Genomic DNA, 26202 nt, shown 5'->3' with positions numbered 1-26202 from the left:
CCTAGAGGACACCTACCACACAAAGCTACTCTACCTACTCAGGGAAGCAACGAAAATGCGGAGACAAAGAAACAGGTCACAAATGAAAGAAATGGAGGAAAACAAATGACTGGATATAGAGTTCAAAACCACGGTTATAAGGTTTTTCAAGAATTTTCTAAAAAAGGCCAATAAATTTAGCAAGACCCTCGAGGATATGAAAAAGGACCAATTAGAAATTAAACATACACTGACTGAAATAAAAAATATTATACAGAGACCTAACAGCAGACTAGAGGACTGCAAGAATCAAGTCAAAGAATTGAAATACAAAGAAGCAAAAAACACACAACCAGAAAAACAAAAAGAAAAAGGAATCCAAAAATTTGAAGATAGTGTAAGGAGCCTCTGGGACAACCACAAGCGTACCAACATCTGAATTATGGGGGTGCCAGAAGAAGAGCGAGAGCAAGATACTGAAAACCTATTTGAAGGAATAATGACAGAAAACTTCCCCCACCTGGTGAAAGAAATAGACTTACAAGACCAGGAAGCGCACAGAACCCCAAACAAAAGGAATCCAAAGAGGACCACACCAAGACACATCATAATTAAAATGCCAAGAGCAAAAGACAAAGAGAGAATATTAAAAGCAGCAAGAGAAAAACAGTTAGTTACCTACAAGGGAGCACCCATACGACTGTCAGCTGATTTCTCAACAGAAACTATGCAGGCCAGAAGGGAGTGGCAAGAAATATTCAAAGTGATGAATAGCAAGAACCTACAACCAAGATTACTCTACCCAGCAAAGCTATCATTCAGAATTGAAGGGCAGATAAAGAGCTTCACAGATAAGAAAAAGCTAAAGGGGTTCATCACCGCCAAACCAGTATTATATGAAATGCTGAAAGGTATTCTTTAAGAAGAGGAAGAAGAAGAAAAAGGTAAAGATAAAAATTATGAACAACAAATACATGTCTATCAACAAGTGAATCTAAAAATCAAGTGAATAAAAAATCTGATGAACAGAATAAACTGGTGAATATAATAGATCAGGGGCACAGAAAGGGAGTGGACTGACAATTCTTGGGGGGAAAGGGGTGTGGGAGGTGCGGGAAGAGACTGGACCTTGGATGAAGACAGTGTGGGGGAGGTAAGTGCAGAGGGTGGGGTAGGAACCGGGTGGAGGGGAGCTATGGGGGGAAAAAAGAGGAACAATTGTAATAATCTGAACAATAAAGATTTATTAAATTAAAAAAAAATAAAGTAATTAAATAATAAGAAAAATATCTTTAAAAAAAAAAAGAAAATTTCAGGGGGAAAAACACCCTCTTTGGTCCATATTTCTATGCCAGAAGCACATTTGTAAATTATCATTTGATACTTCAGTGATTAAAAATGGTATTGGCCACTTTCTGGGGATTTTTTTTTTTTTCAGTGCTTGTAACTTTGCCATTGATTTGTTTTTTTAAGGATTGAAAGCAAAATTTGATAATGATGCTAGCTTCTTTATAACACTATTAATCATTTAAAAAACAACTTAATCCCTAGCTGGTTTGGCTCAGTGGCTAGAGCATTAGCCTGCGGACTAAAGGGTCTCAGGTTTGATTCTGATCAAGGGCACGTGCTCACTTTGCAGGTTCAATCCACAGTAGGAGACCCCGTGCAGGAGGCAGTCAATCAATGATTCTCTTTTATCACTGATGTTTCTATCTCTCTCTCACTCTCCCTTTCGCTCTGAAATCAATAAAAATATATATTTTTTAAAAAGGAGTCAACATGTGCATTCCCATAAAAATAAAACTTAACAAGTAATTTATTATTTGTACTAGAGGCCCGGTGCATGAAAATTCATGAACTGGAGGAGGGGTCCCTCAGCCTGGCCTGCCCCCTCTCACAGTCCGGGAGCACTCAGGGGCAGGAGGTGACCTGGTGATCAGGGGAAGGCGACGCCCCCATCACACCTCTGCTGCTGCCACTGCCGGCAGCATAAGCCTCGGGTGGCCCTGGGCGGCTGGGCAGCTGCCATCCAAGGCTTGCCTGTGCCTTGGGCCAGCCCTGGGCGGCCGGGGGGTTGAGAGAACTGGGAGCCGCCATCTTGTGGCTGTGGGTGCTGCCATCTTTGAGGGAGTGACAGTCAGTTAGCATATTCCCTCCTTATTGGCTGTGGGTGCTGCCATATTTGAGGGTGGGGCAGTCAATTAGCATATTTCCTCCTCATTGGCTGTGGGTGCTGCCACCTTTGCAGCAGCATGAGGGTCAATTAGCATATTCCCTCTTTATTAGATAGGATTACTGATATGTTGGTCTAATAAATTTTATTTAACCCTTTTAAAGAATGGGTACATTTTGGGGTGTGCAACATTTTAAGAAGTGACATTATTTTATCTCTATACACACGGCATATATTCGCTCACCTCATTGAAATGATAGTCATAGAAGAAAGGCATGTTGTTCTCCAGTTTCCCCTGCATGGCATCGTCCACCTCACTCTGCCATTTCTGTTCCAGTTCTGCAACACTCTGATACATTAAAATATAAAAAAATGTGAAAATGAATGCAAAATAAAAACAAGTGCAATCTATAAATTCTGAAATTTTAGCCGTAATAATTTTTTAAAATTCAGATCACTTTGTAAACTTCATTACATTTCTAGGAATGAAATTATTTCCAACTGTTATAAGAGAAATATTGGTGTTTTAGCTTTCCCTTACCTGCAGCTGTCTCTCCATGGCATTGAGTTTCTTAAAGGTCTCTCCCATAATTTTACACAATAAGTCATATTCCTCAGCATGTTCTTCTTGATACTGGAAATTTATTAGAGACTGCAGTGCATCAACCAAGTTCAAGTGCTTAATAACACATGATACCACCATCTCCTCCATCACATCTGGTTGAATTACCTCTCTGTGATTACAATGGAAAATGGTCAAGGATATGCCATGTGCTCAACTTACCAATACGTTCTTACAGGTTAAAGAACATAGGCTTTGATTTAAATATATTAAATATTTACCACACCTTCTTCCAATAAAGAGGCATGAACATTATGTGATGGCTTTCCTATCAAGTTGGTAATAATTAAATATATTTAACTGATAAAACTAACATTGGCTGATAAAGCTGAAAATCAAAATTAGTGATACTTCACTTTCTGTGATTCATACATTTCAAGCTCTAGTCACATTAGAGCTGGAAGAGGTGTCAGGATCAAAAAAGACCTTTGGCACCATTTATCTGCCAATTAATTTTATGCAGTTTGTGACTTGTAGTATTTCATGTGTACAGATGTAGGATTGAAAGCAATGGTGCTTCTGTTTTTTGTTTTTCATTTTAAATGTCATCTATTCTTTATATTTTCCTCTGAAATAGGCAATCTTGCCTCATTAGGCAGAGCAGAGGCCTGCAAAATAGGGTTCACTTTAAACAAGAATACCATGAAGACATCTGTAACTGCAAGACTTCAAAATAAAGACCCCGCCCTCACCATCTCTCTAGGCATCAAAAACAACGAAATACCTCTAGACTCTATGGAAATGAAAGTAAAAGATAAAGCCACCCGAGGAAAACCTAGAACTTGTCAAACTGTAGCATGCAACAGAATCAAATGGAAAATTTGTGAAAACAGATTATTGGGCCCCATCCTCAGAGGTCCTGATTCAGCAGGTGTAAAATGGGGCCCAAGAACTAACAAGTTCCTAGGTGATGCTAACTGCTGACTACAAGCCCACAACAGAATACCACCTGAGATACTTGGTTAACAATCATTAAATTAAAGGTTCACTTGCTAGACTATAAGAAAGTTATCCCCCTTCAACTATTTAAACATGTTTTTCCATTGGGGAAAATGAAATGCTATGTAGAAACATACTTTATACTTGGTCTAAATTGAGGTCTAGCACGCCCAGAAATTTCCCTGAGCTTTATCATGATTCCTGGAGGCAGCCTGATCCGGGGCAGGTCAAAGTAGCTTCCAACTGGAGGCACGAGGACGTCAGAGGGGTAGGTGAATTCTCTGTCTTCCTCAATGGTCAGAGGCAATGGAGACGGGCTTGGAGTAAGGGCAGGGGAGATCACGCCATTGGCTTCCACCTGCCACTGGCACCTGAACAGACAGAAAAGAGGTTCTTCACTTCCTCTTCTATCTGGAAAGCTACTTAAAGTTCGCAGACAAATAAAACATGAAGGATCACATTATGCATTGAGTATTTATTCACTATTTAAATATGCTCTAAAGAAAATGAGCATATTATACAAAACCACATCTTTGGAAATCTACCTCCTTCCTAACTTTTTATTATGAAAACTTTAAAATATTTTAAAAGCTGAAAAAAATTACATGGTTATCAGCCATATACCCATCGCCTAGATTCTCAAATAAATATTTTGCCCTACTTGCTTTATCACCCATCTACCCATTCTTTTGGGGATCCTTTAATTTAATTACACAATGACACCCACAGGACTGTCAGGCAGTAGGCACGATCAGCTGGGAAACACTAAAAGCAGTTTTCCACATCAAGTCATTTCTCCTTTGTGAGCAAAACCAGCCCAATTTGAGCCCTTTGTTACCTTTGTAAAAGTTTGGACCGCAATAGCTCCTGACAGGCTTCTTCTTCTTTGGTAATTTCTGGTCCATTGTACAGGATTCTTAACATGGAACAAGCTAACACAGACAGCCCTAAAGCCAGGTCTACCAGAAAGGGCAAGCCTCCTGACACATCCTCCGAAGACTCCTACAACGCAGACGGGGGCAAACCACACTGGTCAGTGCACATGGCAGAGCCCTTCCACCTGCACTCACCACACTGCACTGTCCCCAACCACAGGGCTCACAGAGCAGCATCAAGTACCATTGCTATGGGACACAGGGACAGCACCCAACACCATGAGCAGAGAGATGGTGGCACTGGAATGACCACAGAGTGAAGTCTCAACACAGTTCTGGAGAGAGAAGAGCCAATAAGACTCCATATTAGAAACTGCACAGATCCCATGCATGACTGTTTGGGTAACTCCTCTGCCGTGCCTACCTGGGTGTAAGTCACTATTTCGTTCTGTCACCTCCATCCTGTGCTCACACCAATATGTGTCAATGATGACAGAGCATTCATTCAGTAAATATTTACTGAGTGCCTCCTGTGTACCAGCCATTGCTCTAGGAGCTTGAGATGCAGCAGAGAACAAACCAAAGTGCCTGCTCTCTCAGCGCTTATGTTCTAGCAGAGAATTTCACTCCAGAGAGTCTTAGCTTGCTTAAACGTAAGTGACCCCCCAATCTAAAATACACTGTACAAACCAGGCACCTTGAGGGGCTAGTAAACTCCTATTCATCCCTCTCCTTTTTTTCAGGTGGGAAAATAATTTTTTTACATAGATTCCGGGGGCAGAGGGAGGTGGGGAATAACTATTATGCACTGCTAAAAAGAGTAGATTAGCCGAAACCGGTTTGGCTCAGTGGATAGAGCGTCAGCCTGCGGACTGAAGGGTCCCAGGTTCGATTCCGGTCAAGGGCATGTACCTTGGTTGCGGGCACATCCCCAGTAGGAGGTGTGCAGGAGGCAACTGATCGATGTTTCTCTCTCATCGATGTTTCTAACTCTCTATCCCTCTCCCTTCCTCTCTGTAAAAAATAAATAAAATATATTTAAAAAAAAAAAAAAAAAAAAAGAGTAGATTAAACCTGTACACAGAGTATAACACAAATAATTAATCAGAGACAGGCCTAGTCTAGCAAGAAGAGCCTTTGGGACTAGAATGGAAATAATCTGACCCTACTACTCTTAAAACCCAGAGTTCAAACGCTTAGTGTCTAAGCTTTCTTCGTCCTATGGAAAGACTCTGGAGGTAGATCATCTCTTCCCGGCTTCGAAGACAGAGCCCTGCGCATGGTTCTCTGTGCTGCTAAATGGATCTGAGGTCACAGCTGGTTTTATTCCATAAAACCCCTACTTACTATCAGTAGTCTACTCCTTTCAAATGGAAGAGATGGATGAAACAGTGACTCATATTCTGCCCCGCTTCCAAGGCAAATATGATGTATGTAATCAAGGCACAAAGGAGAAAGTACTATGTCCACAGCAGAGGTTAGTCAAGTACCTGAGCTCGAACTGTGCAAGCAAAGCCCCACATGGCTTTGTCAGGAGTGTTGTGTTCACGGCCACTTCTCATTTCAAAGGAGAAGGTGACTGTATCTCCTTCCACCTTAAAATTTAAGGGGGGAAAATGCACTTTAAAAACGAGACAGACAGTTTTCAAGAGAGCAATGAATTTCAGAGATTTACTTTCAAAAGGACCACTGCAATACTTCACTCCTTTCCTCACTTGCTTTTTAAATTCAAATTCCATCCCCTCTCATTTGGACATCAACCTTTCAGGTGTCTCTCCTATCCAGGTGGCTTTTGGGACGAGGCATCTGTGAAGTGAATCACAACTGCCCAATAGCAGGATCAGAGTAAAGATGAATCAAATCTTAAGCATAATTTTAATAAATACCTCAAATTTCTATTCCTCCTGCCCTCCTCCCCCCTCTTCACACCACCACCTCACTGTGCCAATAAGGCCAGCAAGTGGCCAGTGTCGTGCAGAACACAGAGGCAGTGCTGGGGGAGCCTGCTCTGTGTGGCAGAACCAACACGGCGAATGAGAATCAGAAAGAAAAAGAGAACAGCTAAAAGTGCTGTGCTGACCTGGCGTCGGATGCTCGGGACTAGCCCTCTAGAGGAAACTCGTTGTCTGTGACTGAATTAGAGAGGGTACATAATGTATATGAGATAAAGGCTCTGGGAACACCCTTGGGAAAGGTTTGGGGGTCTTAATGGGTTTTTCAGTTCATATTCATGTTCTAGGTAGATCACAGAGCATGGCTCAAATCTTATCAGCCTGAGAATGGATCATCATTTTTGCTCCTAAGGCCCAAATTCATCTGCAAACATAGATTCCACATTTTTAAACTTCAATGGCCCTGTGGTTCCAGGAGAGCCACTATAAGGGTCTCCTATCCCAGAGAAGAAGTGAGCTGGAAGAACTAGCAGTCCTGTTAGTGGCCAGGGAAGGAAATGCTGTGACCACCTCAGTCCATGCAGTAACCTGTGTGACAGGCTCTGGAGTGGACAGGGGTCTGATGCCCTGCAAGGGAAAGGAGGGTCATTTTGAAAGAAGTAGTGACTTCACAGGCCTGGCAAGGTAGCCCCACCTTAAAAAGCCCCCTTGCAAATTTTTTTGGATTTCTACTTAATATACTAGAGGAATATAAGTTCATTTTTCTTTTCTATGAAGTGAATGTGACTGTATACCATACCTTCACCAAGTCTTTCGGCCAACCAGTTCCTAAGACACTACGGCTGCCATATCCCAGTGTATTGCCTCCATACTCAGCAACCTTCCTACTGTTTGTGTTAGGCCCCGCGTATATCACCAACTTCAAAACAGAAAATATACTGTTAGACTGTAAAAGAAAAACAAAAACAACATCTACAAATAAAAAGGCTGCAGAAAATGTTTGTTTAAAAACACATTTATAACCAGGCACTGGAGTCATAGTATAACTAATATTCCCTGATTTTTTTTTAAAGGTACAACTGATATTAGTTTGAATGCAATTGACCATTGGTATTTACAGGGCAGCTACAGAATAACAAATATTACCACAATTTAATTGACTTGGGCACTTCACATTAAAATAGTTATACTCAGTTAACATATATATTTTTTTAAATAGCTATTTTAATCCTAAACAACTACATATAATTCATTAATAAAAGGTACAGTTTGCCCCCTTAAGCCCTCCCCAAAATTGATAAAGTGAGCAAATACAGGTAAAAAGATGGTTATATCTCATACAACATCAAAATAAAGGCAAAAAAGAAAACAACCCAAAAACCTCAATGAATGAGGATTTGAAAAAATGCAACAAATTGAAAATAAGCCATATATTCTTAGAATGTTGCTTCATGGTATAAAAAGAAAATGACACTGATTTGGGCAGAAAGGGGCTGCTTCTTGGGTCAGTTTTCATGTATCAACACTTTTCTTCAATAAAGGCTCTTCGCTGATATCCAATTAACCACCTTTCTAATTTACAGGTCATGTGGCATTCAAATACTCTCACAGGAAGAATAAGGCTCTGGCTCCTGAGAATACCAAATCCTGTCTTCCAGCGTGTACCATGACAGCCTCTGACTGCATCAGAGAGATCACTTTGGATCTAAAAGCTGTACTTTTAGTCCTGGACACTTATCATTTTGTGACTTTGTACCCTCCTGACACCAGCGGGACCACTAGAAAAGTATATGTTTCTTCTATCCATGTAGTGAGCATCCCTGTATCTCCACATTTAACCCTAGTATCTAGTGCAGGTGCAGGTCAGCATCCATCAGAAGATGCAAATTACTGGCTTTTAATGGAGAAACTTAATGACACCAACTAAAACGGCAACTCTTCCATTTCTGTTTTAAATAGTCATTATCGTTTGAATCTAAAACATGGGGGTAGCTGATGCCAGGGGCTATGAAGTGGTGTAGACTGATGCCACCTTTTTTTAAAATCTAATTTTTGAATGGCCCACCAAAGACTATTTTCTAAATTCTCTTCCTTGCAGCTACGGTGAGTTTGGGGGCAAGTCTTAAGTCCCTCCTGACATCTGGGAATCTTCACTAGTCTAAAGATAATAGGAAAGAGGATTCTATAATTTGCCAGTAGTGTGTTTTACCATTTCACTGTATGTACAGTTAAGAAGTCTTTTATTCTTAACCTAAGTATCCCCTGGGATGTAAGACCAATTGCCCTTACACAGTCAAGGGAGGAGATATAACAGATAGCTAACAATCTACATGTGTAAGTACAAAGCTATTAGATAATCCTTCAGTTGTTCTTTTATATGTTACATTCATGATTTCATTAGCTTTTCCTCATAAATTCAGCATAATGGTTTATAATGTAACAATTATAAACAGAAGAAACATTTCAAGCCCCAAACACTTCCTTTTACTTATAATTTGGTTTGGCCACCAGGTTGGAAACGATACCTCCTCGAAGTCTATGTGGAGGTGTAGTCTCCTGAGACAATGGCAAAGAATAACCTAAACACAGACAAGCCTTAACACACCTGAAACCCTTCTAAAAGGACACCTTCTCCCCAAAAGATACATGAGAAGCCCCAAGAATTGGGCAGTAAGACCTTTCTAGATGAATGGACACACATCTACAGGAATTCCAAGCACAGAGGGAGGCAGGAAGTAAGCAGAACGGAAAGAAAAGTTTCCTTTGACTCGGATCTAAACTTCGAAAGCTTACAAAAGCCCACTTTCAACATGTCATTAAAACACTGTTCTTAGAACACAGAGGTGCTGGCTTTTTGACTCCCCAATCACTACCTTCAAGGCATTATCTTAGGTAAGTTCTAAGAGATATCTGCAGACAGAAATAAGTCAAGAATGATGACAAGCAGCAAAGAAAAATAAGAAGCATATAAAGACAATCAGCTTATTAGCAGTGGAATCAATTCTAAAGCAGTTCTTGCTTACTTTGTCATAGTCATATTGTGAAGAGCATCTGCTATCGAATCTAAGATACAGGCAGCGAGCTCCTGGGATGTGGACAGTCTCTTTAAATTTATAGTTGTCTCTGACAGGATGGACTGTTTCCACAGTCTTGCCAGCAGCCCATGGAGCAGGAATCTTTAAACCAGTGAGAAAGCCTGGCTCTTCCTTCTCTTCCAGCATTCTAAAACCAGACAAAGAGAACATGACTGAGTTTAGCAGCAAGGACATGAAGAAGAAAATTAACACAGTGAAATATAAAAGGTTAAGAAATGTCACTTTAATTTTCCACAGCATGCAGCATGACAACATTGTGGCTTTTGAATGCTTGATATCAGGGGCGATCAGAAACATTTTTAAAAATCCTACATATAAGGTTCTTTTCTTTTGTTGTTGTTATACAATATATTTGCGTTTCCCTCTCTTTTTCAAGGCGGAAGTCCAAATCATACCCAAGAGGACACCTCACCAACTCTCATTTAAAGTTACTCAGAAAAAATAAAAAATAAAAAGAAGAAGATACTGTAAGCATTTAAATTGGCCAGTTTCCAAATCCCACAGGACCAGCATCCTATAAAGGTTTCTTTTGTTGATATCTGAACATCAATTGCTGAAAACTCTGTAAGTCTATGCAACTACTTTGTACTGAAATTTTTACTAAAGAAAAGTACCTTCCAAGTTCCTCTTATCTATTGTAATTGAACTCTCAAGGACATCACAGCCCCAGGTTGTGGGATACAAATTCCCAATCCTGCACTCAGCTGCTGTGGAATTCTCTTCTCTTTCAGCTCTGTGCTATCCAATATGGTAGTTACTTAGTCAAATATGGCTACTTAAATTGAATCTAAATTAAATACAATTTAAAATTCAATTTCTTGGTCACATTAGTTACATTGCAAACACTCGATAACAGCATGTGGCTGTCGTCAACAGTACTAGACAACAAAAATACACATTTTCATTACTGCACAAAGCTCACTTGGATAGCATACTGCTCTAGAGAAACCCAGAAGTCCTTCCTTTCTGCTCATTGCTTTTAAAGACAGCTTTAGTGAGATGTAATTACATATAATAAATTGCACTAATTTAAAGTGTACAACTTGGTAAGTTCGGACATATGGACACACCTGTGAAATTTCCTCCTTCTTCTTGATAATCCAGGAGACCACTTCTTTGCTTTCTGTCACTGGAAATTAGCTTGCATTTTTCAGAGTTTTATATAAATAGCATTATATAGTATACTAGAGGCCTGGTGCATGAAATTCGTGCACTTGGGGGGGCGGCCCTCAGCCCCAGTGTGCGCCCTCTCACCGTCTGGAGCCCTCGGGGGATGTCCGATTGCTGTGGAGGCGGGAGAGGCTCCTGCCACCACCACTGCACTCGCCAGCTGTGAGCCCGGCTTCTGGCTGAGCAGTGCTCCCTGACCACTAGGGGCAGCTCCTGCATTGAGCATCTGTCCCCTGGTGGTCAATGCGCATCATAGCGACTGGTCGTTCCACCGTTCGGTTGATTTGCATATTGGCCTTTTATTATCTAGGATACCTTTTGTGAGGGTCTGGCTTCTTTCACTCAGCATAAGTAGTCTAAGATTCATCCATGTTGTTGAACATATCTATAGTTCATTCCTTTTTATTGCTGAGTAGGATTTCATTGTATGCTTACACCACTGTGTGCATATATCCCCTCACTTGTTGATGGACATTAGGGGTGTTTCTTGTTTTGGGGCTATTCTAACTAAAGCTGTTATGAACTTCATATACAAGTCTTTGTCAGAATCTATGCTTTCTTTTCTCTAGAAGTGAAATAGCTGGGTCATATGGTTGGTATAAGTTTAACTTTTTAAGAAATTGTCAAACTGTTTGCCAAAGTCATAATGTTTTACATCCTCATCATTAATATTTGACAATTTGTCAATTTTGAACTAATCTCTTGATCTGTGGGGAAATTTATTCTAACCTGCTCCTATAAGACTACACAGCAATTCTATAATTATCTGTAAAATTTTGTCCCTGAATTCTCTTTCTTTTTTCAGTTAGATGATCCTCGCTAAAAATCACTGTTGTAAAAGAAGCACTAGGCTTTCACCAGAAGAAAACAAGGCAGGGGTTCCTGCGAGGAAGCAGCATCGCTCACCTCTCATCAGGGAACAGCCTGCCCTTCTGGTCGGATGCACCACATGGGGAACAGCCCACCTCGGCAAAAACTGGACACTGGGTTTTAAGCAGCAAAGCCGTCTGAAACACAAAACCATCATCATGTCTTAAAGTGCTTACGTCAGTTATCTGGATGGTACCAGAGCCAAACTTAGAATTATCACTTAAATCATCTTTTTGCAATCCTAGTCTGCCCTCTTTCACTAAAAAATGCTTTGCTACTTAGACCACTTAACATCATTTTAATTAACGCTGGAATGGAACATATTTATATTGGTTACTGATAGCCACCAAGAACTCAGAAGACGAAATATCATGGCAGGATCTCAGTAGCATTGTAGATTAGCACTTTTACAGCTGACCAGCAATTAGTATTTGCTAAAAGATTGCAGTAAGTAATTTAGTCAAACAAATAAAATGTTTTCCCTTTATGTTTCAGTTTACTTTTAAGACACGATGTTTTTCTTCATTCCATCGTTAGTTCCCTTGGCTTCTGAGAAACATGGTTATATTTATTCTGCTTCAGCAAATGCACACAGCCGCAGAACAGTTCACGCTGGCACACCAAGGATCGTACCTGACTGGTATAGAGTACCAGCTGCACTAGCTGAGGCATCAGGGCGTCAGCCATGATCAGAGTCTGCAAATTTGGATGCATCAGGGAAGTCAGTAGCACTGGAAGAAGGTGACCAAGCATGGTAGCTTTAGTAACTTGTTCCAAGCCTTTTAACCTACAAAAATTTCAAGAAAACACACTGCTTATGTAATCTCCAGCATGTGAAAAAGCAACTAACATCATCTTTATCTGACAAATTCTCTTGAATTAGTGAAGCACTTATAGTTGACAGCAATTCAATCCACAAATTTCCCATCTTCTACTGAGGGAGGAAACAGAAATCTCATAATAGATTTCATCTTCAACCTATGATTTTTCATACACAAAAAATGTGTACATGGTGAATTTCATAGCACCTCTGAAGCGCTTTATAAGCGGGTCCTCTAGGTAGGCAAATGGCTACTTTAGGCAGCTACCATCTGCAGAGCGCCCTTGGCTCTGGGGCTGCCCTGAGTCTCTGACAGCAAGAAAATGAGTGGCTACACCACCAGTTCACCTGCCCACAGAAGTAATCCCCACTTTTGCCTAGAGAAACTGGCTTGTGTGGGGTGCAGAGGCAGGCAGATTTTTCATTTGACTTTAAAATCACATTCCCCCCCCCCCATTTTATTGGTATCCAATTGACATATAAAATTGTATAAATTTAAAGTGAACAATGTAATGACTTGACATATCTGTATATTGTGAAATGATTACCTAGACACATTTTTTTAAAGAATTAGCAATGCCTCTTTTTTAAAAAAATATATTTTTATTGAGTTCAGAGAGGAAGGGAGAGGGAGAGAGAAATAGAAACATCAATGATGAGAGAGAATCATTGATTAGCTGCCTCCTGTACACCCCCAACTGGGGATCAATCCCACAATCCGGGCAATGTGCCCTTGACCGGAATTGAACCTGGAACCCTTCAGTCCGCAGGCCAACACTCTATCCATTGAGCCAAACCATCTAGGGCACCTAGTCATATTCTTAACATCCTAATCTTCTGCTAGAAGAATTAAGATATGTGACTTACCCAAAGAAAGATATGGGTGAGGTAAGTTCTCTAAGACTACTTAGGATATTGGGACTGGAACGAGAAACAGAGCTCAGATCTCGCAGGCTCTCAGATTGTGCCTCCTCCCAGGGCAGATCTGCACCACGTGCCAGCAATGGACCCTACATGCCTTAACAAGCCCAAATGCAACACTGTGCTCAGTTCCAACCTGCCCACCTACTCTCTGGGAGAGGCTCAGAATCAGGCACGTGGGGACAGATGGGTGCCCGGAGGAAAAGTTACACTGCAGGATTGTTCTAGAGCAGCATCTCTAACATTAAAACCATCAACACTCACGGTATGTAAGTCATCTTTAACAGCAAACCACAGCAGAAATTTTAATGGGAAGGACTGGGAAAAAGCTTTATTCCTGGGAATGAGATGATTATCCTCTATATAGGTCACTCATATGTCTGGAACAGTAAAATTACAGTAAAATCTGAGATATCATGTCAGTGTTATCCTTTGCATAGCAGTTAATTGTCTGCATCACTAAGTCACTGCTACCTCCCTAAGGTACTTATCATAAGAAACGAAGTGCACATGATGCTGAGCTGGGGACTAATGAAGGTACATGATCTGAAGGTCAGAGACGATGCTGCCCCCACAACCTTGCTACCCTTAATTCATGGCTGTTAGCCCAATCATACCTATAAGCACCATTAAAGAGTTCGATTGCACTTGGCTTTGAAACACCTGCCCTTTCAACTTATTCTCACAAAAACCTTGAATATTAACTGAGTAGCTGATAAAAGATTTCACTTTCATAAGCAAGTTCTTCTTCCTGAAGAGCAGCAGGTCACAGTTCACAGTCCATTTCCTCACCTCTGCTCACGGTCAGGTATGTCACTATTTATGAGGGCGGTTGTGACCTGCTGTAGCATTTCCAACACTTCATCACATCCAGTCAGGATCTGGGTGGCAAGAGCCAGAATACTGACCTTGAGCTCCTAGGTAGAAATACCACAGTGTCATTTTTAAGCTCTGTGGTGAACATGCACTCACAATGACAACATGAAATGACGTATTTTATGATGCATTTCCAAATTAAATGATGAGGTGGCCAGAATAAGCCCAAAGCAGTAAGTTACGCTAGGATGGCAAGTGGCAATTTGATTTGGGAGGAGGCTAAGGTCGGGAGTGCTGACAGAAATAGGCAGTATTTCCCGGGGGCGGGGGCGGGGGGGAGGGGGGAAGCACACGAGTCCCCAGGAGAAAGGCATTTCTCCCATCCCCTCCAGCACAAGGGAGCTCCCGGTGGCCAGCCCAGAAACTGTCCCGTGGAAGAGTGCCTTGGGTAGTATGAGGATAGCTAAAGAGAAAAACAGAACAGTAAAAGGTGCATGTAGAGGCGGTGAGTAAAATGAGACAAAAACACAACATTCTGAAACAGTACAAGTGACCTTTTCCCTTAATGTTTTAAACCATTACACTTGAGCTAAAAATTCAATTAAAGTATCAGGCTATTAAGCATTAAAAATAATTATTAGAGAGTTCATGGGAGTACAAATACTAAATAATGTAAGAAACTCTAGTTAAGATCATAGGAATGTTTAGTTTACAATTATTTTCTATTAAAAAAATATAACCAAACTAACCCATTAGATGAAATCTGTGTTTTTTATTTTTCCCAGAAATACTAAACAACCCAGTCTATTCTGCCTTTACCAAGATTATTTCTTTCCATGGGTTAAGAATTTATAAACTTTAGCCTTTCAAATAGAAAACACTGGTGTTCATTGCGGAATTTTGTGGGGTCTTTTTCTTTCTTTTTTTGGTGTTATTAAGAGAAAGAGAACTCTGAACTGACCAGACGAGATAAAGCGTCATTTAAGTGGTACTGACCATCTGAGCCGTCATCTGCTGACTGCACACCTGGCGGTAGCACAGTGCCAGGTATTTTACATGTCTCGTCTCTAATGCTCACAGCAACCTTACAACAGAGATGTTATTGTCCTTTTTTACTGATTAGGAAACTGAGGCAAGAGAAGGTAATGAATAGTATCAGCAAGTTAAATGGTTTATTCATGCATTTCTGCCTATTTAAAAACTGATTATATAATGAGATAAACTCATAAATATGAACTAGCACGTGTATGATTTACATAGTACATATACATCAAGGAGTAAGAAAAGGGCAAAGTGTAATGAATTTTATCTTTAACTATGGCTTCCTTGGTTAATTTTTCAGTGTGTTTGGTCAACACTTTAGGGAAGAAGCAATTTTTTACTGATTTCTCTAATTGTCCCACAAAGATGAAATTCTGAAGAACAATGCAAATACAGCCTTGAGCATCTGTTAAAATTATAACAACGCTATTAAAAATTGTTGGACTGCTATAAATTGCCATGTGCAAACAAATCATTGAATTTACACAGAAGCTAACTTAAAAATAATTACTGAAAATGAAATGAACTATATAAGGTTCAAAATTCTTCAATATGAAGATAGTGAGAAAATTATCATCTTTTTAAAGTTATTTGAATCAAGAGAATATAATAAACCAGCCAAAATGTCAAAGTTGTTTAAAATGTTATGCCCCTGGATTTACTTATATTTCTATATATATAAATAAAACTTTCAGGTGTGTATGAGATCACTTGTAAGAGCCATATTTCATAGTTCTTTAAAAAAGATAAAAATGAACAAAGGCATGAAAAGACTGACAGGAGCACATGGAATGACACATTATGAGAGTGTCACAAATATGGTAACCACTGTGGAATGACATAAAAATCTATGAAATGAGTGGCTCAATAAAACCTCTCACAAAAATATAAGCTACATGGTGAAATCCGACATCATAATAAACAGATTTAGCCAATTAAGCTGTGCTTTACACGCTGGGTAGAAAGCATCGTTAGAATAAAGCTTGGTGTTTACCTGTACCTTCAATGTCTCTCCCTGCAAGGAGTTGTCACTGTCATCATTCTCATCAGGTTTAATCAAAATAGTGTTACTGAGAAGGTGGTTCTGAACTGCCATCAGATAACGCAGGCAGGAGGATGCAGCCTTCAATACAAATAAGGGCATTTAAATGATCTAGATCCTACTGAAAGAAGGGATCATGTGATCCACATGTTTTTAAAACATTTCCACAAGGGAAGCAAAAGAGAGAGTACAGAAAACAGACTAAGTTAGTTTCTCAGGTGATTTTTTCCACTTGGCTTTTGATACATAATTTAATACAATTATCATGACTTTCTGCCTAATTCTCACTAATCACTCACAAACTTGAATTTTTGCCTCTTAATACTTTTCTTCCCCACCCTCATTCCCCTTCATTTGAGAAGACTCTACCAAAATCCTTAAGAGAATTTTTGGTTTTTATCAGTCTCTGTAAAACACTGGCAGTTTAGAAAACAATGCTAAATTTCAAATTAACTGGGAAAAAATCCTCACTATTTTAAACAGAACAAAAACAAGACACTTAAAGCAGGAGGCATCATCTTTACAGAAAGTATGTCAGAGCATTTGTCTAGCTCTACATTGCCAGGACAAGCACAGCCATCCATGGACCTTCATCAGTTATGTCCACCCTGTATGCACACACCTCAACATAGTAAAATGAAAACAGAAACACTGGGTTCAATTTTACTTTCATTAAAAACATTTTTGCTGAGATCTGGTCAAGATGGTGGAGTAGGTGGACACTGCACTCACCTCCTCCCACGGCATCAAAATTACAACTAAATTCTAGAACAATCAAACTGGATAAATACATTTTCACTTACAGGCACAGTTGAAAGGAGCTTTTGAAAATCATCTTTAGAAACAGTTTGGCACTTGGTGATTAAGATACAGGATTCTCGTACAACAATCTTCAGAATGTAGTGTAAAAGTTCATCATTTAGTCTTGAAATGCAGGAAAATGTAACAATAAGATACTGATGGTTTAGTAATAAAATGATACATTTTATATAACTGGCATAAGATGATAAATAGAAGATACAAAGCTAATTGGTTCTGGAAGCAAATCATCTTACTAATGATGCTAACCGCTGGGTATATTATCTAAATCAAACGAATAGGAACAAAATGGTACCCAAGCACCTAATCCAAGTATCTTATAAACAGCAAAGAAAACCAACACCTTTCTCCTCTCACTAGTTCTAACCACACCCTCACCCTCTCACAAACCAGCAATTTGGGAAACAATGATAAATTTCCCTAGGCCCAAGTTACATCACTGATAAAACTGAAATGTGCTAAATGGCAACTGTTAGATTGTCTTATGACTGATCTATGGTTTAAACTTAACATGCTAACTGTACTAGATATTATAGGAGACTAAAGTTGATCACATTTAAGTGTAAATTTATTACTGAGAAAAACACAAAGAGCTAGCAGTGACTAAGATAACTGGTGTCACCTGTAATGATCATCGTCCTCGCTGCCAAATCGGTTGTTTTGAAGCTGCTCAGCTAAATTGGTTAGGATCACATCCCGCAGCTGGGAGAGGCCACTGTTTCTCTCTCCTAACACAGAACAAAGCTCCATAAACAACCCTGGTACTTACACTTAGAAAAGGATTTATTAAAAAAAAAAAAGTTTTTTTTAACAAGCAGATTATCGATAACCTAGCACCCAACACCTGTACTTACCTTACACAAGCAAGAAGCAAGAACACATCACAGCCAATGTGACTTATTTAACTGGTGCATCCTGATTTAAGTGGAGTTACCCCACTGATATATCATAAAGTGTGACTTCTAACTCCTTAAATTAATGTTGCTTATAAATGCAGTATCTTTGGCATGGTGAATTTTGTTGTTCAGTCTAACTTTGAAGTTGCATTTTTTAAAAGAATATTTTTATTGATTTCAGAGAGGAAGGGAGAGGGAGAGAGAGATAGAAACATCAATGATGAGAGAGAATCATTGATTGGCTGCCTCCTGCACACCCCTACTGGGGATTGAGCCTGCAACCCAGGCATGTGTCCGAATCGAACCTGGGACCCTTCAGTCCACAGGCCCACTCTCTATCCACTGAGCCAAACCAGCTAGGACTGAAGTTGCATTTTAATATGTGGAAAAAAACTGGCTTAGAGATCCCCAAGAAGTCATTATCTTTAATGTTCATTAAAAATCTACAAGCAGGTACAGTTTCTAAGCAGAGGAGAGAGAAAGGTTTTTAGAGCTTGAAGGAACATAAAACATGGTTTCTGTTTCCAATCCAGTTGAAGTGTTGGCATATGTGCAGATACATTTTAAAAATTAATGCTGACTAACAGATATTAAGGGAAAAAAATCTATTATCTTACTATCCAGTTGTTTCCTTAGGGACAAAAAAAGATGGTAGTTCAAGGATAATTAAAGAATAATAATTCTCACCTTCTGTTAAGACCAGCTTAAGTAAGTTATTGATTTCAGTTTCACCTGGGTACAAGATATTTAAACCAGAGCTGAAATGACAGAAAAGTCAAATGCTTTTAGACAAATGTTCTAGAAAACCCAAACTCTATTTAAATTTTTATTTTTATAAACATGCCAGTTTGGTTACATAGCACTCTGAGGGACAATTCATCACTAAAAAGCAGCTGAATCTAAATTCATGTTGTGATATAGTCCACTGATGGTTTCCCTATTTTTCTCTTGTCTGTGAGTTACCAAAGTAATAACTTCAATGAGGCCAGATGCAGAACTAGTTAAAGAGAATTGAACTATAAAAAAAAAAAATCAATGGAGTCAAAGCTGCTATATATGCAGATTGTGCCCTCCAAAATACTTTTTGAGAAGGGGACTTTCTAATTCTCAGCTTTTCCCAAAAATGGTATTGCAAATACACCAGAATTTTTTATTTTTTTAATGAGATTTAACATATAATAAGTATACAATTGGTAAGTTTTAACCTATGTATATACCCATGAAAACATCACCATCATTAAGATAGTGAAAGGTAATAACCATCAGCCCCAGAAGCTGTCTTGTGGCACTAGATTTTAGTTTTTGCCTTAATGGCCAACAAAAAGAGACCCAAAGCATGATCTACTATGGAAGGAAAAACTGCCCTCCCCCTTTGCTCACCCCTGTCATATGGTACTTCCAGACCAAGCATTTAGTTCTCTCTTGGTCACTAAATTATATTTGGTCATAATAAGGCTATATTCCTGGATAAAAGCTCATTGTACTAATGTGTATATTAAATGACAATAGAAAATGGTCCATAAACTCTGCCCTCTTGACTAACAAGGTTTTAAGTAGATTTTTAAAAGGTTAACATTGTTGAGCACTTACTTTGTGTCAGGCCTTATCTTATTAAAATCTCACAAACCTATTTTTATACTCATAACTGAGCAAACAGAAGACTTAAGGTTATAGCCAGTAAATGGCAGAGCAAAGACTAGAACCCAGATCTGCCTGCTGCCAAAGCCGGCTTCTTAACCAACCTGCCATACTTTCTCTCAAGTGAGATAAACATCCACTTATAAACCATCAAAACATCCACTTAAAGGGTTTTTTTGTGTGTCTTTTTTTTTTTTACGATCCAATGATGATGTTAGAAAATGGTCCATAAACTCTGCTAGGTACACTCTGCTAGATGGCATGGGTCCTCTGGGAGTGGGGCCATAGCCTCTGTCCAGTTGAATTATCCTCTGTTCATGAGGGTAATGGATGGGATAGGGGAAGAGATGTCTATGCTACCAGCTGGCCGGGAAGATCATGATGCAACGCAAGGGAAGCATTTTGAAAAGAGCACTATGAAAATTACTTGCTGATTACCTGATGGCAAGGCAGACTTCCTTCTGAATTTCAGGGCAAATTTGATCTTTTGGTGCCATCAACAGCTGCCAAAGAAGCAATCCTGACCGTCGAATGATGTCTCGATTCCTTTCAGTTTGTGGGCTGAAGAAAAATTTAAATACCACCTACAGAAACATAAAGGGCATGTCTAAAAGTGCTCATTCTACTGGGGATAAAATTATCCCTCTAGAGAAAGTACATGTAGATATTCTTATGAATAGATTTTTAACCACAATCTCTTCTATTGTGTAATGGTATAATTACAGTAAATATTGTACATAGATAAGTGACAATGAACTACATATAGCAATACTCCATTAACTGCTGTGCAATGAATATGATGATAATCCTAGTCCTAGGATTAGGATGTGGTAAGATGCAAAACAGGAATGTTATTAAATTTTCTTCTGGTAGAAATTAGCTGGCTGAAGCCAAGGTGTGTGTTTTTTTCTCTAATATCTTATCTCAAAACAGTGTGTTTACCTGAAAGACAACAAGAATGCAGCGTATGATACAGGTGTCTCCATTAACCATGGCCTTCTCCATAATGTCACAAATACTGCTGAGATGGTGAGCTTCGATCGGATGCTGTTTGCCCAGGACACTTGTGATTGGAAGATTTGGATTGGTAGCAAGAAGATTGAGTTGGTGTATGCACATCGCACCAACGTGGTGCAATAATTGGTTTATAACCTCATTCGTGGTTATAGCCTCTCCTAGAAAATAAAAAGGAAACTCAGTGAGAAAAGACACCTCTGTGGGCAGTCCCCAAGGAGCAGTCTTTTGACCTACAAAAGGTGTGCGTGCACACACACACACACACACACACACACACACACACACACACACTAGGAGAGAGTATCTTGGTTCCAGTCTCTTCAGCTACTGCTAGAGAATCTTTCTTTCTGCCAAAGTCCTGGAGTGACAACACTTGGGAATTTTCTTTTTTTTTAGAGCATAAGTAGCTACCACCCTTTCTATATCTTAAAAATCAGCTAAATGCTTTGCATGCATTACCTTACAACATCATTATAAACTTAGACTATTTTAGCCCCGTTTTGTAAAGGAGTAAATCAAGAGTCAGGGGGGTTAAGTAACTCACTCTAGGTCACACAGCTATTGAGTGGTAAAGCTGGGACTTGAATTCAGGCCATTTCAGCTCAGAGCCCATGCTGGTAATCATCTTAATAAAATCTCTCCGTCTTCTATGGCTCCTCTATGGTAGAACTCACCATCTTTCCCTGATCCACAACACTTCAACGTTTTTACCTCCTTTAGTCACCACAGCCTAAACAGCCTTTGATCCAACCTTGTGAGGGTTGACAAGCATCTTATATAATAACAAATTCAGGAAATGGAGGTGAAAATTCAAATAGGCAAAGTACCAAAAAAAAAAAAGATTGCTTTTTTTCTGCTAAAACAGCTGAAATGAACTGCCTAAAAAGAACAGGAAAGCAGGTAATCTTGGAGAGGCAGGCCTGGGTGGGGGAACCTTACAGCTGCAAAAGGGTTGTGGGCACTGGGAACTATGAGAAAAGGACTCAAGGAAACTGAAGAGAAGGTAAACTTTGCCAAAACTAAACTTTTCGATTAAGTGTTAATCCTAACACCAGACTGGGGCCCACGGATCCTGTGTCTTTTGAGTCCCTGATCTTACAACAATAGAATTCAAGTTCATACTATTAGTCTTTACTGAGAGTGCTGCGGGCATGTGTTTTCCCCATGCTCTGCTCCAAATCAAGTCAGCCCCCTCTGGCCACAAAGATGCTGGTTTACACAATCTGCCCCAACCTGTTGGAATTATTGAGCTGATCAAGCTTGAGGTGGGAGATGGGAGCATCCTCAGTTAAGGACACCACAGACTTCCACCACAGAGTTCAGGTTTTGTTTGTTTTTAAATGAATACCCACTTCTCGGTTTGGTGTATGCCTTTGTCAATTTCCAGAGCCTAGAAATAGTTGTTTTTGACACTTTGTCAGTTTTATTATTGCTTTATAGGGAGAGAATTTGCTGAGCTACTCACCCCTCCATACCACTAGAGCTGACTTCAATGCCAGGAGATTTTAAGTACTTATTAACTTAATTTTGCTTTCTGGCAGTGACACCTCCCCATGACAACATGCCTCTCGACAACATGCCTCTCGCTAAGGATCACCTCCATCCCTTTCCAGAAGAGAAGCAGAGGAAACACACGGGCCAGGTGCAGAGCCCAATTCCTACCTCACGGATGGGAAATGCCCAGAACCCATGAAATCACCACCCTCTTTAGCCGAGCACAAACGGTGGTTTTGTGTGCTGGCTGCTCCACTGTCCTGTTAGCCAACAGGAGGAAAAGCAGCACTGAAAGCACCCCAGATCAAGATGAGGGGGAAACCACGCCAATAAACACATTTTGGGGGGGAAATTTTAATATTAAGAAATATAAAGATCCTTTATTGATAATTCTATCTAATTATAAGCTTATGTATAAATAAGTTATCAATATAAAACGTTATAGAGGAGAAACCAAGATGGCGGCATAGGTAAGCACCTAAACTGCTGCCTCGCACAACAATTTCAAAACTACAACTAAAAGACAGATCGGATACCATCCAGAACAACAGGAAAGCTGGCTGAGTGGAAATTCTACAACTAGAAGGAAAAAGAAAAGCTCACAGAGAATTGGAGATACGGCAAAGGGTCTTTGTGCGCGCAGAGAGAAAGGGTGGCTGAGAGCCTGGCTGACTTTCTCTGGCGGAAGGGGGAAGGAAGCCCCCGACCGCACTGAACCCCAGTTCTGACTGCACTGAACCCCAGTTCCGGGCGAGCCCCTGGGGACCCACGCTCTTACGGGGGGAGTCTGGACTCTCGGGCAGAGACTCGGGAGCTGGGGAAGGCAGAAGTCTGAAGGCGCGCGCGTGCCAGTGCGCACAAAGGCTGCAGAGGTTGCCACAGGCTTTCCCTAGTGGAAGGGAGTCAGAGGCTCCTGACTGCACTGGGCCCCAGTTCTGACTGCACTGAACCCCAGTTCCAGGCGAGCCCCTGGGGACCCACACGCTTGTGGGGGAGTCTGGACTCTCTGGCGGAGACTCGGGAGCCGGGGAAGGCGGAGGACTGAAGGCGCGCACGTGCGCGCAAGGGCAAGGCTGACGGGAAGCCAAGACTGAGACTCTACCCCATCCAAGCTGAGCACAGAGGCTATTGCAATTTGGCAAGTCTAATCCTATAAGGCTGTCTCCAGCACCGAACTTCTCCCAGCATAGACACAGCTGATCCTTACAGCCAACTGGCCTGGAGGTCAATTCTTCCCAGTGATACCAACAACAATCAAGACTTAATTACAACAAGGCTGTACACACAGTCCACAAAGGGGTGTACCAAGAGTGTCCACCTCAGGTTAACTGTGGAGGCCGACTCACTGGGCCATATTGGAAACCTAGCACACAAATCTACCTTACCAACTCAGGGAAGCAGTGAAAACGCGGCGTCAAAGAATCAGATCACAAACGAAAGAAATGGAGGAAAACAAACGACTGGATATAGAATTCAAAACCACGGTTATAAGGCTTTTCAAGAATATCCTAGAAAAGGCCGATAAATATAACGAGACCCTCGAAGATATGAAAAAGGACCAACTAGAAATTAAACATACACTGACTGAAATAAAAAATATTATACAGAGACCCAAAAACAGACAAGAGGAACACAAAAATCAAGTCAAAGAATTGAAATACAAAGAAGCAAAAAACACTCAACCGAAAAAGCAAAAAGCAAAAAGCAAAAAAAAAACCCAAAAAGTTGAAGATAGTGTAAGAAGACTCTGGGACAACTTCAAGCGTACCAACATCAGAATTATGGGGGTGCCAGAAGAAGAGAGAGAGCAGGATACTGAAAACCTATTTGAAGAAATAATGACCGAAAACTTCCCCCACCTGGTGAAAGAAATAGACTTACAAGTCCAGGAAGCGCACAGAACCCCAAACAAAAGGAATCCAAAGAGGACCACACCAAGACACATCATAATTAAAATGCCAAGAGCAAAAGACAAAGAGAGAATATTAAAAGCAGCAAGAGAAAAACAGTTAGTTACCTACAAGGGAGCACCCATACGACTGTCAGATGATTTCTCAACAGAAACTATGCAGGCCAGATGGGAGTGGCAAGAAATATTCAAAGTGATGAATAGCAAGAACCTACAACCAAGATTACTCTACCCAGCAAAGCTATCATTCAGAATTGAAGGGCAGATAAAGAGCTTCACAGATAAGGAAAAGCTAAAGGAGTTCATCACCACCAAACCAGTATTATATGAAATGCTGAAAGGTATTCTTAAAGAAGAGGAAGAAGAAAAAAAGTAAAGATAAAAATGATGAACAACAAATACATATCTACCAACAAGTGAACCTAAAAATCAAGTGAATTAAAAACCTGAGGAACAGAATAATCTGGTGAATATAATAGAATCAGGGGCATAGAAAGGGAGTGGACTGATAATTCTCAGGGGGAAAGGGATATGGGGGGTTCATGAAGAGACTGGACAAAAATCATACACCTATGGATGAGGACAGTGGGGGGGAGGTAAGGGCAGAAGATGGGGTGGGAACTGGGTGGAGGGGAGCTATGGGGGGAAAAAGGAGAAACAATTGTAATAATCTGAATAAAGATTTATTAAAATAAATTTAAAAAAATTAAAAAACCAAAAATAATAAAAATAAAATAAAAGCATAGTCACTAGAAAAAAAATATATAAAACATTATAAGAGCATATAATCCCATGCCAAGTACAAATAAAGAAGCAATTTTTATGCCAAAGTTCTGACAATTGCAGAAAAAACGTAATTTTCCTGTAAAAAAGTCTATGGACTACCTCAAAAGCTCGATTATTTATACACTTATTTCCTTAATCATAAACCAATCAGATAGCAAGGATAGATTTCTAAGTTCCAAGAGGGAAGGCTGTTGACCCATTTTGTTGCCTGGGCCATGTTCTCACTTCCTCTGCTGCTGTCCTCTGCTATTTTATAGGGAAAATCTCTTCCTATAAGACTGAGTGCGCCTCACCTCTGGGCTCAGGGATGATGTGGCTGACTCCGAGTCTCTGGCAGACGTAATGGAAGGCCTGATTCCCGGGATTGCACCACTGATCGATATAGTCATTCGAGCAGGTCCACAGCATGTTGTTCACTGTATCGTAACAGGCACCTGCAAAAACAGCATTCTTTATTCAACTGTCATGTCATCCCCTGCTGTATACAAAGTTCTCATAAGCACTGCCAAAGAATGGTAAGGCCAGGGTTCTCCCCAATGCTGACAATCCACACCTACTCCCATATATTTACTTGGCAAAGCATTAGACTGGGGCTCAACAAAAAGGCAGGATTCAATTTCTATTTTGCTTAACTCCTATGTGAAAAATGAATAAGTCTCATGGAAGAGACAGTTCTCAGTAACTGACTTATGAGTGACCTTTTTCATTCCCAAAAAGATCTAAATGGCCCTAACCGGTTTGGCTCAGTGGCTAGAGCATCGGCCTGGGGACTGAGGGGTCCTGGGTTCGATTCCGGTCAAGGGCATGTACCTTGGTTGCGGGCACATCCCCAGTGGGGGGTGTGCAGGAGGCAGCTGATCAATGTCTCTCTCTCTCATCGATGTTTCTAACTCTCTATCCCTCTCCCTTCCTCTCTGTGAAAAATCAATAGAATATATTTTTTAAAAAATATCTAAATGGCTTACATTAAAATCTGGACTAGTTAATAGGACTAGTTAATGTAACACCCAATAAAAGCCTTAGTAACTAAGCCCAAAACTTAAGATATGAGCTTCCTAGGAGCCAAGGCAAAGAGAAAAATATTACATAATGCTCATTTTCGAACAATAAGAAGTATACCAATTCCTCACAGGAAATAAACCTTTTAATTGCATGAACTTTGAAGAGTTTGTTATAGGCATCATTACGCAACCTAATGGACAATATCTTCAACAGCAACTTATGCAGAGGAATTTCACATGGCAATTTCTTATATTAACCCCCATTAAACAGTAGTATAAAAAAATCTTTCCTTCCAGGAAACTGGAATACCACAGGAAATTGGCAAGATTTTTTGAGAGATACTGCTAAAACTCTGAATTTTCCAAGAAGATGTGGGCATTTAGTTC

General features: G+C 40.2%; 1 protein-coding gene across 5 annotated transcripts in view; it reads right to left on the bottom strand.

Annotated features, from left to right (window-relative positions):
• Nucleotides 1–26202, bottom strand: part of HECTD4 (HECT domain E3 ubiquitin protein ligase 4) — a 166922-nt gene that overhangs the window by 73930 nt on the left and 66790 nt on the right. For 2 of the 5 annotated variants that reach the window (XM_080650565.1, XM_080650566.1), the window contains exons 11-27: nucleotides 25108–25248; nucleotides 20551–20783; nucleotides 20047–20192; nucleotides 18658–18728; nucleotides 17697–17802; nucleotides 17059–17179; nucleotides 16208–16336; nucleotides 14149–14273; nucleotides 12249–12402; nucleotides 11652–11752; nucleotides 9504–9702; nucleotides 7280–7426; nucleotides 6079–6183; nucleotides 4552–4715; nucleotides 3851–4084; nucleotides 2694–2886; nucleotides 2397–2501 (exon numbers count right to left, since the gene is read on the bottom strand). In XM_080650565.1, the coding sequence (XP_080506691.1) occupies nucleotides 2397–2501; nucleotides 2694–2886; nucleotides 3851–4084; nucleotides 4552–4715; nucleotides 6079–6183; nucleotides 7280–7426; nucleotides 9504–9702; nucleotides 11652–11752; nucleotides 12249–12402; nucleotides 14149–14273; nucleotides 16208–16336; nucleotides 17059–17179; nucleotides 17697–17802; nucleotides 18658–18728; nucleotides 20047–20192; nucleotides 20551–20783; nucleotides 25108–25248 (2474 nt within the window). The remainder of the gene's footprint in view (nucleotides 1–2396; nucleotides 2502–2693; nucleotides 2887–3850; nucleotides 4085–4551; nucleotides 4716–6078; nucleotides 6184–7279; nucleotides 7427–9503; nucleotides 9703–11651; nucleotides 11753–12248; nucleotides 12403–14148; nucleotides 14274–16207; nucleotides 16337–17058; nucleotides 17180–17696; nucleotides 17803–18657; nucleotides 18729–20046; nucleotides 20193–20550; nucleotides 20784–25107; nucleotides 25249–26202) is intronic. The other 3 variants (XM_080650568.1, XM_080650567.1, XM_080650569.1) reach the window with 3 other exon arrangements.

Source organism: Plecotus auritus (genome assembly GCF_963455305.1).
Source record: "Plecotus auritus genome assembly, chromosome: 13".
Taxonomy (NCBI): domain Eukaryota; kingdom Metazoa; phylum Chordata; class Mammalia; order Chiroptera; family Vespertilionidae; genus Plecotus; species Plecotus auritus.
Note: the sequence above shows the minus strand (reverse complement) of the source record. Positions and strands in the feature narration are given on the sequence as shown.